The 18,291-nt window shown below is 35.4% G+C and overlaps 1 protein-coding gene across 1 annotated transcript in view; it reads left to right on the plus strand.

The window, feature by feature from the left end:
* The window catches only part of B3GLCT (beta 3-glucosyltransferase), a 43,752-nt gene extending 25,888 nt beyond the window's left edge, over positions 1 to 17,864 (plus strand). Inside the window, exons 6-15 of the mRNA XM_062514696.1 lie at positions 1,145 to 1,256; positions 3,709 to 3,845; positions 4,703 to 4,766; positions 7,239 to 7,370; positions 8,381 to 8,450; positions 12,397 to 12,510; positions 14,166 to 14,265; positions 15,235 to 15,354; positions 15,882 to 16,026; positions 17,210 to 17,864. Of these exons, the coding sequence (XP_062370680.1) occupies positions 1,145 to 1,256; positions 3,709 to 3,845; positions 4,703 to 4,766; positions 7,239 to 7,370; positions 8,381 to 8,450; positions 12,397 to 12,510; positions 14,166 to 14,265; positions 15,235 to 15,354; positions 15,882 to 16,026; positions 17,210 to 17,377 (1,162 nt within the window). The 3' untranslated portion in view covers positions 17,378 to 17,864. The remainder of the gene's footprint in view (positions 1 to 1,144; positions 1,257 to 3,708; positions 3,846 to 4,702; positions 4,767 to 7,238; positions 7,371 to 8,380; positions 8,451 to 12,396; positions 12,511 to 14,165; positions 14,266 to 15,234; positions 15,355 to 15,881; positions 16,027 to 17,209) is intronic.
* The last annotated feature ends 427 nt before the right edge of the window (positions 17,865 to 18,291 follow it).

Genomic DNA, 18,291 nt, shown 5'->3' on the forward strand with positions numbered 1-18,291 from the left:
TCAATGGACAAAAGAGGATGGAGGGAGTTCAGCCCATCCTGCAGCAGCTGATGATGATTTTAATTGGGATATAAGATGCCTCTGTATCAGAAAACTGCTTTCAAAAGAATAGATTTCTCAATCCTGTAGTCGTCAGCCTTTTTAAAGAGGTCTCTAAGCAGTTGTGAAACTTCTTATTTTTTAGTTTTGAGGCACAGGTTAATTTGGACAAAATATTTCATTTCAGAAGATACAATCAGTGGGTGTCTTATGACACGGTATCCTTACTGTGCCCAGAAGGCCTGCTACATTTCTTCTCAGTAACCATGTTCATTCAGCAGAGGAGAAATCCCTTTTAAAAAAATTATCCAAAACAGGATCTTATTTGGGTATCTCCAATGTCTCCTTGCAGTCTGAACTCCAAACTTTGTGGTATGAGGTCTCCGTAAGACTCTCTTGGAGACTTAACCTTGGGAATCATTCCCAAAAGCCATGCAAAGGAAACTGGCCAAATAAAGATTGTAGGTTTTTTCCATCAGGATGTTATTAATTAATACGGCTCTATTTTGGTGAGCAGTAGAAGAATTAAGGCTAGAGGAGCAGAAAAACAAGGAATGACATTCTTCTGAAGGAGTCAGGAATCCTGCATTGAGATTACTGCTGTCTTTGAGGAGTCCCTTTGGTCTGTACAGTTTCACTGTACAGGAAAAACAAATGAAGTTTTTAGGTTGGGAATGATCAGTGTCCAACAGCTGTGAGAAAACCTGTCATTAGGCATTTTGATGGTGGTTGCAGTGCTGTTAAATGTTAGATGGCCCATGGTGGGGCCTCTTGGAAGAAGGGAAAGATAACTTAAACTGCTATCTATGGATTCTGAATTCATAGATGGCTATTATACCTGTACATTTCTGAATGGAAATTCTTTATGTATCTCTGTTCCCTTCTTTCTGGAATAACTGGTGCTTTATGAGTAGATACCAGCAGAGTCAGTATCTTTATTCATTCACAGTAGTCCTCTGATTTGTAATTCTAAATCAGTAGTAAAACTTTCTGCTTCTGTGTAAATGAAGAATTGATGGCAAATTATTTATATTTGGGGAATGTGGCTTGAATTTGCCATTTTTGTTTATAAGCTGCCTTATTAGTAAAATGTTTCTTTCTTTAGCTTCTCTGTTACCTATGGTAGGAACACCTCATGGATTTTCTTCTGTGAAGAAGATACAAGAATACAAGTTGTAAAACTTCTAGAAACACTCAGAAGATTTGACAAGTCTAAGGTGAAATAAAAATCAGGAGATTTGACCTTTTTTTTAATGTGATTGAGTGTGTTTTGCAAAATGTTGAAAAATATGTGTCCAAACACCTTAAAGCAAGGGCAGAGATTTCTGTTGCTGAGGCTAAGAGCAAGGTATTTAACATGAAGCAGTACAAATGCCAATATAGCTGTTGAAGAACTGTTACAATTGAGCAGAGAAACCATTTTTATTCTGTGAGTCGCCTGAAAATTATGTACCATAAATAAAAAGAGGAATATAGTCTGTTTTGTGATCACTTCTCCCCATTTTCCTGTCTGTGATCAATTCTGATTATCGCCAGACCGAATGATTGATGCTAGTTCGTCTCTGATATAAAATAGTAGGGTGTTTTACCTGCATTCTGTCTTGCAGATAAGTATTCTGTGCCTACTGGGAAAAAAAAAACACTAAAAGATTTGCGGGACAAAATTGAAGTACAGTCACCAAGGAGAAAAATTAATTTGGCAATACAACTGACATGAAAGGTGTTAATATTTAGAATTTTCGGTGTTCAGGAAAAAAACAACACCTTGGTGTCAGTCCTTTGCCTGTAATAAAAGAAGCCAAAATCTTGTGTGTGAAATATGTTTTGCTTCTTTGTTGTAATTCTGCTTCAGGACTCACTTTAGCATATTTACTTCTTTTTCAGGCACATGGCCTTGTGTTTTCTCACAGTTCTTTTCTAAAATGATAATAACAATAACAATTCAGAGGTCTTACTTTTTAAAACACTTGGTCTTCAAAACTGAGGACTGAATATATTCAGACCTTTGGAAGATCCTTTTATTTTTCTGTATCAAAAACACCTGCTAGTAATTGATTTTCTCAGAATAAAAACATGAATATTTTTGTTCTAGATGCTGCCCTTTTGCCAGTTTTACTCTCTCCTTTGCATTATATACAGATTCTAATAAAATAACAAATTATATTCCAACCTTCAATAAAAAGAAAATAAAACATTTTGCTTTTTGTACATAGTAATTGTCATTTTAGTGTAACAGTCCATCCCTGATACCTTATATACAGTAGTAGTCCATCAGGTACACAATTTAAGGTGATTTATATCAGAGCTCCTTCAATATTCACTTCAAATTCTCAGCAGTCTGCATAATAAAAAGTTGGTATACATTTATCTCATTAAGAGGTCTGCAATGGGCATGTGAATTGTTGATGAACCTGCAGCTTTTCAATGTGGCTATGTAGATATTAGTAACAGAGAAATTGAGACTGATACAAGTGTAGTATTGAATGTAATAATGAGTGAAAACAGGTGTTTCAAAGCATTGAAAGAGACTGTGGAGGAATGTTAAGAGCATGTCCTGCGTTGGTAACCAAGGGCATTACTGAGTGCAGTAAAACTGAAAAACAGTGGGGAGTCTCTTTAAATATAGACCTCAAGGCAAGCACTCAGATGCTGAATTATACCTGAACATCAGGCAATGCTTTTTTATTGTGCAGGTGAATGAGCACTGGCCCAAAGATGTTGTGAAGTCTCAGTCCTTGGATATAACTCATGAGCCATGGTCCTGAGCATTCTGCTTTGTAGCTGGACCTGCCTGAGCAGGGCAAGTTAGGCCAGGTGATCCCCAAGGTCCCTTCCAATCTTAGCCCCTCTGTGATTCTGTGTTTCAACAGTAGATTGATTCAAACTGTGCTTTCACAGTGGAAGATGGCAGCAAGGTTAAACCAAGTTGTATGTGCCACTCCTCTTCCTGTCATCCTAACAGGGTGATAGACTACAGCCCAAAGATGTCTGGAATGAATAACCCAAGTGGAGGGGCAGCAATGACTTAGTAGCTGTTGTTTTATACCTAAAGGGTATAAAAGATATGTCTTAGGAGCAGTTTGTCTTTTGAGAATCCTAAGAATCATAAAATGTAGTGAGACAGTGAGGATGTGACATCTAAAGTCTCTTTTTAAGTTCCCTAGCATAGAAGAGGTGAGTCGGATGGAAATTCAAAGCTGATATGTATGAAGTTCCTGAATGCAATGCTTCTGAGTGTCTTGGCTAGGGAGCAGTCAGTTTGGGAATTCAAACACCGGAACAGGTTGCCCAGGGAGATTGCAGAATGTATTGAAAACATGACTGGACAGAGTCCTGGGCAATCTGCATTGGGTGAGCCTGCTTGAGCAGGGGAACTGGACTAGATGATCTCTAGAGGCCTCTTCCAACCTCAGCCATACTATGGCTCTGGGCTTCCATGTTTTTTGAACAGGTGGAAGCCAAGGCTTTGAAAATGTAGCCTGTATTTGATTTCATAGAATAATCTTTAGTTTCATTTCTTACCAAGTACAGTTTTTGTCCAGATTATTTATTGTGAACAATATGCTTCCCTTTTTATTTTCAGGTTTGCTTTATTCAGCATGAATGCAGTCATCATCTTCCCTAAGGATGCTGTAGATGAACAAAATTGTTTCCTATATTCCTTTACAGGAGTGGTTTTTAGGTAAAGCATTATATGATGAAGAATCTACAATAATTCACCATTATGCCTTTGCTGAAAATCCTACAGTCTTTAAATTTCCAGATTTTGCTGCTGGTTGGGCACTTAGCATTCCACTTGTTAACAAGTAAGAATTGAATTTTAAGTCACTTCCTGTTTATTCTCCATTATTCTACACATTCCAAGTATCATTATTTTAAACACTTCAAAATTAAACAAGAGTGCAGAAATAGATTTCTCTATCATTGCTGTGCATGTAAGTTATTTTGCGTCTCTCTGCCTACATCAACTAGCTAATAGTTGTCAGGTACTAATTGCTTAGCTAGTTCAATCCCATATTGTAATTTTAAGAATGTGTTCTCCCCCAGACAGTGGTTTTGTTCTTGGGTTGTGGAGTGGCTGCATTGAAGAATCTAGCAGTGTTTCTTACACTGTGCAGACAAACGACATAGTTATTTCATCTTATACCTTCAGGTGCTTTTAAATGAGGTTTGAAAAGTTCACAGATTTCAAAAGTTGAATGCATCTTACCATAGCAAGCATGTTCTCATAAATTGAAAGTCCTTAAATACTATGCTTTGAAATGCACAGAAAGAATATTGTCTGTAGTTTGAGATGCTGGTCAATACTGATGCTTCAAATGCATTGCTGCTTTTAATCTGTTGAGTATTTTGTGCCAGACTCTCTACCTTCTCCAGATAAGAACTTTCTTCTTGTGCAGAAAGAATGTATCAAAGTGTGTGTGCTGAAAATAATATTAATATCATGACACTGCTCAGATTTTCCTACAAAAGGATTTATACAATAAATATAAGTTGCTACTTGAGGCAATATATACGGAAATGAAATTTATTATTATTATTATTATTATTCCCCTTATAAGTTGGTCAGTAGTACCAGTCACACTTTCCTGCATGCATTAGTGATTGATTTTTAAAATATTTTTATATGTTTGATTAAATTTCTTCATCTCTAATTGTATAGGCTTGCAAAGAAGTTGAAGAGCAAACCACTCAAATCAGACTTTACAATAGATTTAAAGCATGAGGTAAGTAGTGGTGTGATGAAATAAACAATTGTCTCAAAGTTATGTATTGGAATGGTGTTAAATCATGATGGAAAGAAGAGATTCTTCTTAAACATTGCTAAAAAGTTTGACTGCAATGGCATGTTAGATCTTTTTTCCTTCTTTTAGAATATTGTTATACACTAGAGCTATATTTTAAGCACAGAAAAATTCATTAATAAGCTTGCGTTCACATATGAGTGCATGCATTGTTGCATACATGAAGGGATCTTCTAAGGATTGCTCTGTAAGGAGAGAGACTTCAATTCATGAACCAGAAGCTGAGGTGAGTAGTATCTCAATTCTAGCCAGCCTCACTCGCTTTCTGAATAAGACTCTCAGAGCTAAATATGGTGGGGCTTGCACTAAATACTCTGAGGAATCTACCTTTGTGTGAAGAAGCAGTGCTGTGACTTGCAGTGTGGAAGTCTGGACTTATCTTGTCTCTGATATGCAACACTTTCAAAAGGCTGGCAGAAGGTATTTCAGACAGTGAGTGAAATGACTGAATGGAGCATGACAAGGAGGCTCTGAAAGAGTATCTGTACTACTTTTTTGGAGGTTTTTTTATTTTTTCGGCATTTAAAATGTTTGTGCCATCCAGGGTTTTGTACTGTCAGGAAAGTGAACTTCTGAACCAGGGGTGGAAGAGAGAGATGAATCTGGAGTAAGGTTCTGGCCTGAAAAAAATATGATTAAGATTAGGAATAAGGAATGTGAAGAAGAAGGAAGGAAGAACAGGATTTAGATTTTGGCCTCAAATTATGAGTGACACTGAAGTAGTTTTAATTATTTTTACACTCCTGAAAAACATCTATAAATTTCTGTTCTGGTCCAGAGAAAAACACCTCCTTTACATAAAACTACTGCTGATTTTTCAGATCTTGTAATGGGCATAAACCTATATTTGCAACATAAATCGATGGTGTATTTATAGCGTAGATCTTTTAGCATATTTAAAGAAATTTAGTTTTATGCAAAACCATTTTTTATATAGTTTCCCCTCATGGACTGATGTATTCCTCAAAAACTATTGAATCCCTCTCAGCTTTCATTTTGCTGTGAGAAACAGGAAGCTGGTTTTTTTATCTCTTGTTAAATTTGCTCAATTTAAGACTTTGTGCTTCACAATGTAATTTTATTTTAACTTCATTTTTAAGACAAAATCATTCATATATTCCCAGTACTCCAGTCTACCTCAGGACTAACAAAATCTCTAAACATATTGTCATAAAAAAGATCAATAAGAGCCACTCCTTTTATGTGCCACAGATTGCTTAGTAAAAAAGTTATTCTGTTAGCAGGCCTTTGCTTATGTTTCATTTCAAATTTATTGCCATTGATAACCTACTTCAGCTCTAGATATTCTTTCTGCACAGTCTCATGTATCCCTAGAGGCAGTTTCATTCCCTCTCGTTTATTTAATAAATCACCATCTTCTCTGCCTTGAATCATTTTTATGTCTATGGTCCTCTTGTGTGAATCAAGATTGACAACAAATCACAGAATATAATCTGTTGTTTTTAATGATTGTGTATAATGTTTAAGTTTACAAGAAATATTTTAGTTTGAGAGACTCCTAATAATGTATGCCTCTATTTGGTATTTTATTGTGCTCAAAATTATTTATATTTTGTTTGTGTTACCCTATTATTTTCCAAGTCCCTATTCCTTATATCCATAGCATTTATATTACTTTCATATCTTGCAGATGTAGTAAAGTGTTTTTGTTGTGCTGCTGCTCATTTGTAGGTTGTTAGCTTTGTTAAACTTTTTGTAACTGTACCATGTATGGCAAGTTCCCTGATGGCTATTCAAAGCTGGAATTGAAGAATGGAATTTTTTTTCCATCTAACATTAGATCTGAACTAGGATTAAGACTATTTTTGTCTTTTTATTGTAAATCTGTTTACATTGTTTTAGTAACCTTGTGTCATCTTGTGCTACAACCAAAAATGTCACTCTAATCACACTTCTGAAATAAAATAGCACTATTCTAAGGCTTTCTATTGAAATTTCATTTTTCAGTGGGAAATTTTAGCACACTGTGAATTTTCTTAAGTAATTAATGATAAGTTACAACTGTCAAATGCTCTTTGTTGTCTAGGAGCATTGCTTCTTTGTTGGTTTGTGTGATAGATGTTAATTCTGAATAGCTGAATTCTGAACTAATACAGGGCCAATTGGTTGAAGGACCCAGGAACACAAGTACTGTTCTCTATCCTTCCAGTTGCAGGGAGTGATGAGGGAAGAAACAGGAAGAGCCATCAATCAATACCTGGCTCTGAGCATGATGCCACTGGCAGAATGTGGAGGAATTTGTTAATCAGCTCAGGGACAAATCTGCTACACCATCCTGTATCTTTCACTTTTCTTGTTAATACGATTTCTTTGTATGTCCTGAAAATTTTCATCTAGTTTAATTGCTGATATAAATGTTTCCAATTTTGATAGATTGCCCTGTACATTTGGCAGAAAGGGGAAGGACCACATCTTACTCCAGTGCCTGAGTTCTGCACAGATGATGTGAATTCATATAAGGCTGATCACTGTGCAACAACATTCAGTAATTTTCTGCCACTTTGTGTAAGTACAATATTTCAAATACCATTTGTTTAATAAAAGTAAAACCCTTTCTAAAATGTATAATACTTGAGTTCAAAAATCTTGAAACTTGAAAAACTATGTTTAAGTAAGCTAAAATAAACCCCAACAAAATAGTTTGTTCTGGCATTTATCTAGGATGTATTTTGGATATGCTTTCAGGCTTCTGTGAATATTTCCTGGCAACTAATACTGCATATGTTTTAATGAGTCTTTCTACCACAATGTTTGGTTGGCGTATGATCTATAAATTATTTATCCTTACACTCTTTACACAGTAATATACTGAAGTATAGATGATCTTTTTTTTTCTCCCACAGATGGGAATCTAAAACCTGTTGAGGCTAAAGATAAAATGTAATACAGTATTTGGTGCCTTAAAGTACCACCCATCTCTTCCACCTCTAGGAGAATACATTTATTATATTATGAGATAAGTGTAGCTAGAGGCCAAAAGGTGTTCTGTGCTTGCAGGAGAGCAGAATTCTAGGTGCCAAAAAGGATAACAAATCAAAGTGGTCAAATGGTTTATTACAGTTGAGGAATCTTTGAATTCAAAGATTTGTAGTGTGTAGCATTTAAGCTGGCTTTTCCTAGTGTGATACAATTTGTGTTCTCATAGTGACCAATTTCAAAGAAATTAGGAAAACATTCTTTTTTGGATGAATCATTTTTAGAATCATTCTCAAAAAGTTTTTCTACTCATGGTCTTTTCCTAATGATAGATGTTTTAGTTCTTGTTAGAGCTCTGCATCAATGGAAAAAAAAATCCAATAATATTATTTCAGGAATTTTAAAAAAACAATCCTTTTTTTTTTTTTGAGAGATAAATATTTACTTCCTGGTGTATCACAAGAACACTATTCTGCTTGATAGTCTATACAATGAAAAGATATTTCCTGTTTTGTTATATGTACAGACATACATATCCTATAAAATACTATAGGCACAGCCTGCGTTTAAAATGCTAATTTTTGTTTTTGTTCATGTAGGGAGAGCCAGTGAATAAGGAAGATGTTTTTGTTGCTGTAAAAACATGTCGAAAATTTCATGGTGACAGAAGTAAGTTGTTGCCTGGTCAAGGTAATAGTTCTATGCAATATAGTTCATAAAAAGAAAATTTTAAAAGCATGCTGATATATGCTGTCTCTGTAGCTCTTGGGACTAAATGTTTGCAAAATTGACTGGGAAACAGGAAAGTTTTGGAATTATAAACAGCTTGTCCTTCAGGTGGAATCCTTCTGCTGTTCCGAGTCCTCAGGAGTGCTGTGAAACGTTTAAGATAAAAAATTGTTTCATCATTGGTAAAAAAACTTGGAATTGAATACCTAGATTAAAACATGCATAGGGTTAGCTTATATTGTTGTAGATTGGAGCTGTTACAACATGAATTAATACAGCAGCTATTAAATAGTGAGTTTCCCCCAGATAATTGCTCCACTTCTTTTCTTCGTACCAGCAGTGACAATTGTGCAGCTCTTTGGTGGCTGACTCAGAAATTTGAACAAGCTGAAAGGTCCCTCATCCCCTCCTTCCTTTTGCCCTGCCATCCTCTCCAGTAAAAGATTGAGCAGCTCATGCTGTCACGTTGCTTCTAGCTGTTCCGTGTGCACGTGTGGTTCATAATGCTTGGCATGGGAAAATTTGTCCCTTCTAGAAATCTGGTCATATGTAGTACTTTGTCCAGCCAGTCACTCAGGTCAAGAGTGTGTGAAACAATGAATTTTCATCTGAAAATTGTAGACTTGCACAAGCAGTCACCGCGCTAAAAACAAGCAACAAACAAACCCTAGAACAGCCCAACAAGATACACGCAGCGAGCATTGACTTCCTCCTTAGAGGTACAGAAAATAGACACTGAGAGACCCTCAGCTTCTGCTAACACATAGTAATGCTCAGCTAAGTTGAGGGAGATCAAATCTCAACAAAGCTTGGAAGGAAAAATCCTAAATCCACCAATTTAACAGAAGATGCTCCACCTACCTGATGTCACCTACCAGTCTATTCTAGTTTGCTTCTAGACATTTTCTTAATAAGGAACAGATTTGCTTCCAGGAATTTCCTTGAATTTTTTCTGCTCTTTAATATTCCAGTTGTGTAATACTGTCTCCATTAGGCTTAGTTTGTTTATAAGCATAATTTAAAGTCATTATAATTGGCAAAACAATTGAAAATCCAGTCATTGGTTAGTAGTCTTAACAAATTTTGAGAGGATTTTTCGACAACTGTTGTCAGAGAACAGGATGAAAGTAAAAGCTCTTAATTAAGTCTGGTTAAAAACAGGTGGGATTTTTTCATCGTGAGATTTATGGATTTTTTTCTTAATGCTACTGCACCTCATGAAGGCACATGTGGAGTATTTTAATCACGCAATTGTTAGGTTATCTTTAAAGTAGCTTTAGACAAAATAAAATTGACTGTCCTGTAATTGGAGTTCATTGAAGAGTTCTCCTTCCTGGATCCATGTTAATTTTTTAATATCAAAATTTTTAAAAAGAAGAAAAAGAAAAAAAAAGCCTAGAAAGTCAGAAAGAAACATAAGGCCTCACAAAGATAGCATAAAAATCCTTCGAGAAACACCTGTTGAAGACTGAGGAAAATTCTTGAACTTTCCTCACAGCTTCCAGTGTTATGCAATAGAGGATAATCTTACACGAGATTTTGAAAGATTAATGGATGCCAGCTTCAAAGAGCTCTTTTTACCTGGTAAGTCATTCTTTATTGTATGCCAGAAACTACATTAATGCAGCATGAAGGCTTGGAAATTGATGTGCTTTTAAAAGCAGCTAAATTTTACCTCAGAATTTACTTCAGATACAACTCTCCTTCTTACATGTACCATCTGTAGTTCTAAAAGAAGTTTTCAAGACTGCAAACACGCATCAGGGTTCTAGAAATAGCAGAAGTAAAATGTCATTAAGAGCTTGGAACTGACCTTTAAATATCTCTAGTGGTATTAAAACTTCAGTATGATCAGAAGTATTAATACATATTGATAAATATTTGCATTGTCATCTACTCCAAAATTTCAAGTAGTTTTCTTTGGAAGATACAATTTGCCAGAAATTATAAAGTATTGTGGGATTCAGTGAATAATTGACATCGGTCTGCATCATGAGACTTCCATCAAGACAAAGAAGGGAAAGGGAAGGACACTTTAGCTAACAGCCCCCTTGCTAGACCTTTGAACTGAGATGGGACTCAAGTCCTTGCTTCAGTAAACTTTTCTTCATTTATAGAAAGAAGGGGGGGTCCACCAAAGGAACTGAGAGCTCAGTCTGTAATTGCAAATATTTCTGTGTGTTAAAGGACCCTGCTGAGTTTCAGGTCCTTGTTTGGAGAAAGGTAAAACATTCACAAATGCATCTCTTCTGCCAGGGGAAGTTTGGATGCTCTTGTGCTTCTCTGTGGTTCATCTTTGTGATACTCTGTGATTCTTCTGTTCTGGAGCCTTGTTTTCTGAAACCTTTCTGGTTTTGTTCTGCTGAGAAACATTTTTAAGTAAAACATTTCAACAAAGTAAGAAAATAATTTCCTGCCTATACATTTTTTCTACATAATTCCTTTTGAATTTTTCATGAAAAAAAGAGAACACTTTTACATTTCTTTAAGAGCTTTTAAAAGTAGTATGGACCATTGCAAAATGCTACGAAAGTTATTTTTTTACTTTCAAAATATTAAAGTCTTTCCATTAGTGCATTCTAGTGAGTTCCTATTAGTCTGTCATAACACTAAAGCGAACTAAAAGGCAATTGTTATCAAACTGACTGTTGATCAATCAAGAGTAATAAATCCTGTGTATTCAGAGTAGAGGGAAGTGAGCAACTAGGTGGGCAACAAACATCAAGTTAGGTGACAGATGATTCTAGCAAAGGGCTAAAGTGAGTTGTTCACAAGCATCAGGGTTGTACAGCAGCAAAGGGAAGTTACATAAATATTTCCTCCATTTAAACCACTACCTGCTAGTGGTGAGACCTCCTGGATGGTGTCAGAGAGCATAAAGCAGAGAAGCAGTAACAGCAGAATGCAGAGTACTTGCTCAGAGCACTTGCTCATCTCAGGCCTGACCTCATTTTAAAGATGGAAGAAGGATCATTATTTCAATCTGACTGTTTTCTTCTGAACATCCTGCAGATGGTTGGATTTGTTTTTTTGCATTACCCATAATTTATTCACTTCTGGATGTAATGTCAGTACTATGGCATCATAATTAGAATTTTGTTTGATCACTTTTAAATGCTGATGTGAAATGGCAAATTAGTATGAAGAAGGTTGCTTTTTAAGAGAAGCATTAAGCAATCCTCCTTTGAATAGAATCTCCATGGGATCAAAATTGATTGTATGATATTTAAAAACTACACTGTACAAATACTTCTTATTTATAAATGAAAAAATAAATATTTATAGGTTTATATCAGTAATGGTTATAAAATGTCCTGTGAGTGTGTCTCTAGAGGCAGGTGCTTTGGAGCATTAATATGATGTTGGGATGTGTATAATACCAGTATAGTATTTCAAAAGCTACATTTGGTCTGTTTCTGATTCAGAATATGTTACAGACTGTACAGTTTGATTAAAATGTGCCATTTCGATACTGGAAATCTAATCTCTGATAGTGTTCATGCTGATGTGTGCTATGAATTGTGCAACAGCAAGTGTAGAAGTAGAATTCCATGCTTTGGTTAGCCAAAATGTAAATATCACATTTTTCAATTATTATTACAAATAATAGTATCATGAAACTATTGCCATATTTTAATAGAATCTTTTTAATAATTTAAATAAGACTGTCCTGACTGGATTTCACAACATTTTATTTTTTTTTCTCTAAATATTATAGGAAAGAAAATAGAATAAACATTTAGAATCATGATGCTGTATTTGAAGCAGCATTTTTATTACCACATGAAGAAATGTGGCTAACAAAACGTGGTTACCATGAATATTTGCATCAAGTATCTATTTTAGTCAAGTTCCTTGTATTTGAATGCCAATCACTGTTTTGCAGTACCAGTTGTAAAGCAGACTTGGGAAAGAGAAGCTGCCCTGATTGAATACTACAGTGATTATGCAGACATCTCCATTCCTACCATAGATTTAGGAGTACCTAACACTGACAGAGGTGAGCTATTGACTGTTGTCAGTTTTGCAAAAATGACTGACTGAAGAAGTGAAGTTTTATGGATGAGATGTGTCTTTCATGTCAAGCATGTCATTTAGAAATTCTGTTTTTCTCTAGCACATATGTGCAGCCGAAAGTGAAAAGAATGCTCTTCACAGGGGAAATGGATGGAAAGTACATTCAGAGTAAATAACATGTTCTTTGCAGCAGAAACGTAAATACTGAGATTATGAAAGCATGGTACACTGATTTACTTCAAGAGGAAAAACAAAGTATTATTACTTGGGGGTAGGACTACTAACTCTACAGTTATTTATGATTTTCAGTAGGATCATCAACAGTGAACAAGTAATAAATTTATTTTTAAGGACCTCAGGCAGTGCCAACTGGCTACTAAGCATAAACTGCTTGCCATATGGTTTTCAGATATTATATCCATGTGCCTTGCATGTCATGCTTTAGGCACAAAAAATAAATGTTAAGACTGAAACATCTTTTTATAGCTAACAACAGGCATTTAAATTAATTTACTTTGTGTTTGAGTAGAAAAAAAGGGTATGGATATGATGGCTTTCTTGAGTTTATTAATTTTGATTTGTTCTTTCATTTGACATACTGTTCTTAGGCTGATATTTTATATCCGTAACCTTCTGAATTACAAGTGTCCAGGCAGCGGCCTGATAGCCTTAGCTGACCCACTAGGTCAGTTGTTCTGACTTTTGGGTTATTTCTGCACCTTTTTCTTGTCTGTTAGAGGCAGAGAGAGAACAGGCAGGGATTTCTGTGCACACAGGTGGAGCAGGATATGAGCAAGTAGTGAGAGTTTCCAGGAGGCAGCAAGCCTGTTGGGCACATGTGGATCATTAGAAGAAGCCACACCCAGTAGTTCTAATCATGCAAGGGAGCTTCCATATTTTGTGATAGAGTATAATATAGAAATCTTGGGTTTAATTTTGTAAATGTTCACATATCAGTCTGCATTAAGTTTGAAGTCTCACAAAATTCACCAGAGCGAGGACCTCCTTCATTTCTTTAGCATAGAATTACTGCATTTTCTCAAAGAATATTTTAACTGAAAGTGGCTTCAAATATCATGTTGTTATTTTAAGTGATTGTTTATTAAATATAGTACTGATATCAGTAATTACTTTAGACAATCAACTGTGATGAATAAAAACAGATTGAAATGAGGTTTGTCCAAGATCTAAAAAAAATTTAGTAGAAGTCTGAGACTTCTTGTTTCTCATGTGCTGCTTATTTGGAACAAGGGTGTTTCAATTCTGCACTCCTAGCAAAGAGTGTCTTACCTCTGAACTTCCATTATAATTTTGTGATAAATGTTCAGACCTTTCCTTGGAGGCAGTGATCAGGACCTGAGTTTCCAGTGAGGAGTGCAGTAGATGAAAATAGATTTAAATATTTCTAGAAAAGCAATGGGTCTGCGTGATGCATCATGAAATGCTGTGACAGTATCTTGGAATATTTTGCAGAACATGCTTTTATCAGAGTCCACCATTTTTACAGTTCTTTAAATTAAGAGTAGCGGTTTGTCCAGTATTGTTCAACAGCTTGACAGATAACTGGAATAAAGTTTGTTTTTAATTTAATTCCTCTTTTATTTAAGTGTATATTGTATTAATTTATCTTCTTTTTAGGTCACTGTGGGAAAACTTTTGCAATTTTGGAAAGGTTTTTGAATCACACTTCTCCCAGAACCCCCTGGTTAGTTGTAGTGGATGATGACACACTGATAAGGTATATATTGCATTACTTCAGGAGCTACCTCTGTTTATGTCAATAAAAAATTTAGCAATATTCACCTATCCTTCTTTATTTAAGAGATACAGGCATTTTATCAGTCATGAGGCTTTATGTTACTTGAAGAAAAAAATATTGTCTCTTCCCATCAGTATTCTTTTGACAGATATTAAAAACAATGTTGTAACTTGGTTAAAATGTGCATATCAGTGTTATCATGTAATCACATAGTCTGAATACACCACATATTTTGTGATTCCTCAGTGTAGGTACGTTTGAGCTGATAGGGTTTAGTCATTTGCTAATAACCTTTCTGAATGTTTTCCTCAGACACATGTGCCAGAAGAAAGGTTCCATAAGCTCAGGTCAGTTATCTGAGCTGCCCAGAGTGGTGTTTTGCAACTTGACTTTGTTGGAAAATTAGAGCCCATTCTCATAAAATCTGACACTGCAATATAAGCAAAAAAGGCACAGTGGGCAACGCTCAGGATCACATGGTTATGAACAGTGGTTCAAGACAATACATTAAATCACATGGCAGAAGAAGAAATAGTGAGAGGATGTAACTGTGGATAATGGAACATTCACATAACTAAATCTACCTTTTTAGTTTTCAATTTGTAAATGTTCGTAAGTAATTTGTAAAGAGCATCACTTGGAAAGTGTCATTTCATGTTTTCTCTGAGATGAGATGTGCAGTTTTGCTGACAAACTGCCTACTTCAAGAAATGCTTTAAGCTAATTTGTTCACCATTTGACCAAATTGCACAGTCATATATCATAGTAAATAATCCATCATAAATTTCTGTTTAGCAATTTGTATCTCTGGGGGAGTTTTTTTTGGGTAGAATTTCTGAATTTCTCCTGTCATCTTTGTGCTATTTAATAGAATGCTGCTGAGGGTAGCAATGTCTGCTCCAAAATTAATGTTTAGAAGATTTTTTTTTATGGCTTTTCATATTGTAGTATATTCAGACTCCGAAAACTGCTCAGCTGCTATGACCCAGATGAACCAGTATTCCTTGGAGAGCGTTATGGCTACGGCTTGGGAACAGGAGGATACAGTTATATCACTGGTGGAGGAGGGTAATTTATTTAAATTCCTACTAAGATCTACATTAGTTCACGTTTTGAGTGCAAATGTTTGAAATTATGACACGAATCAGTTTCAACAGAAACAGTGATGTTTTCCCCAAATGTGTGCAATTTACCTCACACCTTCTGTGTAGTGACACATGCTGCTCTCAAGGCCCCAGCTCTTCTCTCTTACCTCTGAGTAAGATTGAGAACACCCCTATTGAGTCCAGGCCAAATTTAGGAGGACTTACCAGCTGTAGTAAAAATTATGGGTAGCTAACTTATTGTTGGAATAACAACAATGGGTGTAATTAGTGTAATTAGTTTTCAGTATAAAAAGTAATTATCTTTCAGAAAATGTTTCTGTGAAAATGTTTGTCAGTTCTGACCCCTTAAATTTTAAATGTCAAATGTGTTGTATCACAGGGCTACATTCAGTCTTGCAGTTTTAAATAATTGAGCAATATTTATTAATTACAGTTGTTTGATGTCTTTAGAAGTTTTTATAAATTTCCTGTGGTTTTTTTTAAATTCAGGATGGTTTTCAGCAGAACAGCTGTTCAGAAACTACTTGCTAGCAAATGCCGGTGTTACAGCATGGATGCACCTGATGATATGGTCCTTGGGATGTGTTTCAGTGGCTTAGGAATCCCTATAACACACAGTCCTCTTTTCCATCAGGTCAGAGAGCTGTTTTTGAGTATTGAAAATGTATTTCACCTTTTTTTAAGTATACACAATAAACAGTCATAAATACTCAAATTAGATCAATATGAAATAACAATAACCAAGATGCTGCTGCTGCTTTTTACCTTGATTCTCAGCAGAACAAGACTGATAAATAAGAACACTCTCCTACCATGGATTGCTACAATGCTTTGCTGCTTTAGATGATATTTTAGCTAACCTATAACTACATTTTTATTAGAAATGCAGTCAGAGGTGAGGGTTTTGAAAAAGAAATAGAATTAGGAGCCACATATTTTGAATAGTTGTAATATGTCCTCTAAGGGGAAAACCCTACAACACAATGCTTTTTTCTTCAGGTAATGGAGAACTGACTATAACATTTTTTCAATAAATCTGCCTGCTCTACTTACCTGATTTTTCTATTGATTTAGTATCTACTATTCTGAAATACCTAATTAGTGAAGATATAAAATACTAAATTAGTGGTTTTATGGTGGATTATGTAGAAAGGTATAAGTACCATAAATTGCTCTATGCTAGCACATGAGAAAGAGACCTTACAAAACATGCTTTTCATGTGAGTTTGGGAGAAAAGGCCTGGAGTAGATACGAATCTTGTTTCTGTCTTCCACAGTATTTAATAAGCTAACTGTGGTGTCACAGTGGAAAGCATAATGCATTTAGGCCTATGAGATTATCTTCCCTTGTAAGCCAAGTAAACCAAATCCTTCCATGGTATGAGCAAGAAGCACTAGAGATTTTTTTTTCCCAAATAGTGCACAGCTTTTTAAAAAGTCAACATTTAAATCACTGTAGCATTTGATTTTTTTCAGGTGTTGATCTAGCTGAAAAACTGGGAAGATCTGCATATCTGAATATGAGCTGAGAATAAGATAATAAGATACTTGAGAATTAATAAAATTACCCTGTACTTCAAAGCAGCTGTCAGTGGAGGGGGGAAGTTTCTTATTTAAATTATCAGCTTCTCCTGTGTTAAGACTCCATTTCTGATTACATTTGCTAATTAGAGAAATGGGAAGACTGAGAACATACTATTCAATATTTTAATTCCTTGTCCATATAAAAAAATCCTATGTGTTCACTCTCCTGTTTTGTTTGTCGTGGCTTTTTCCTTTCAATATACTGGTGCTTTTGCTTTATTCTTCCATCTTAGGCAAGGCCGATGGACTACCCAAAAGACTACCTTTCTCACCAAATTCCAGTATCATTTCACAAGCATTGGAATATTGATCCAGTGAAGGTGTATTTCACATGGTTGGCACCAAACACAGAAGAGTCACATAATGGAAAAAAAGTTGGATATAACAGAGAGGATTTATAAGCAGTAGAAGAATGTAAAAGTTAATTACTATTCTACAGCTGAGAGACAGTCACTACTGTGATTTTTGTTTTGTTTTCATGTTGTTCATCTGTTCATGACGTAAGAAGACAATATTTTGTTCCTGTTGGTTGAATCCCTTCAGAACAATGGAAGAAGGCACTTAAATGACTTTTGGATTCTTTTCCTCCGCTTGGTTTCTTTTTAGAATGTTTTTGGGCTTTGTATACCAATGAAGTAGACTCACATTTAAGAGTCTTGTACAACTTTACCTGTGTTCTGCTTTGGACTTGGTTCAGACAGCATCAATTTACATTCCCTTCCTTTGCCCTCTCAAAAGCTGAATTTATGTATTTGGGAGCCTAATATTGAATGAGTGTTAAACATCTATTAAACATCATGTCTCACTGACAGAAAACAGTTCTCTGAAAGGTTCTGGAACCGTTTCTTGATAAATCATAGAGGACACTTGATTTTTTTCTGTGACCAGGACCTAGATTGCATGAAGGCTGTGTTCCTTTTTGCTCATTTCAGATAGAAATACTGTAGTTTTCTGGAGTAGCTGGACCAGGTGTGAAACCACTGTTGTACCTTTCAGTTTATTGGCATTTGTGTGGAATGTCATGTACAAAATGGAAAAAAAGGTTAAGGACAGGGATTTCTTAGGTGGCCACGGGAGGTCACTGTGGCTCCTTTAGAAGCTGAAGTCACCATGCATCAGTTTGGCAAATGTAAAAGTGACTCTTAAGGATTTTTGCAGAACTAACATTTCAGTATTTCTGATGTGTGCATTTCAATAGTGTATAAATGCCAGCTTTAAAAATTTTATAGTGTCCCTAATTTATATCATCAAGATAAGTAATTTTATGCATTCAACATGTAATGTGTGATCCATATTTAAAACTTTCTTGAATTTT

Source organism: Cinclus cinclus, chromosome 2 (genome assembly GCF_963662255.1).
Source record: "Cinclus cinclus chromosome 2, bCinCin1.1, whole genome shotgun sequence".
Lineage (NCBI taxonomy): Eukaryota > Metazoa > Chordata > Aves > Passeriformes > Cinclidae > Cinclus > Cinclus cinclus.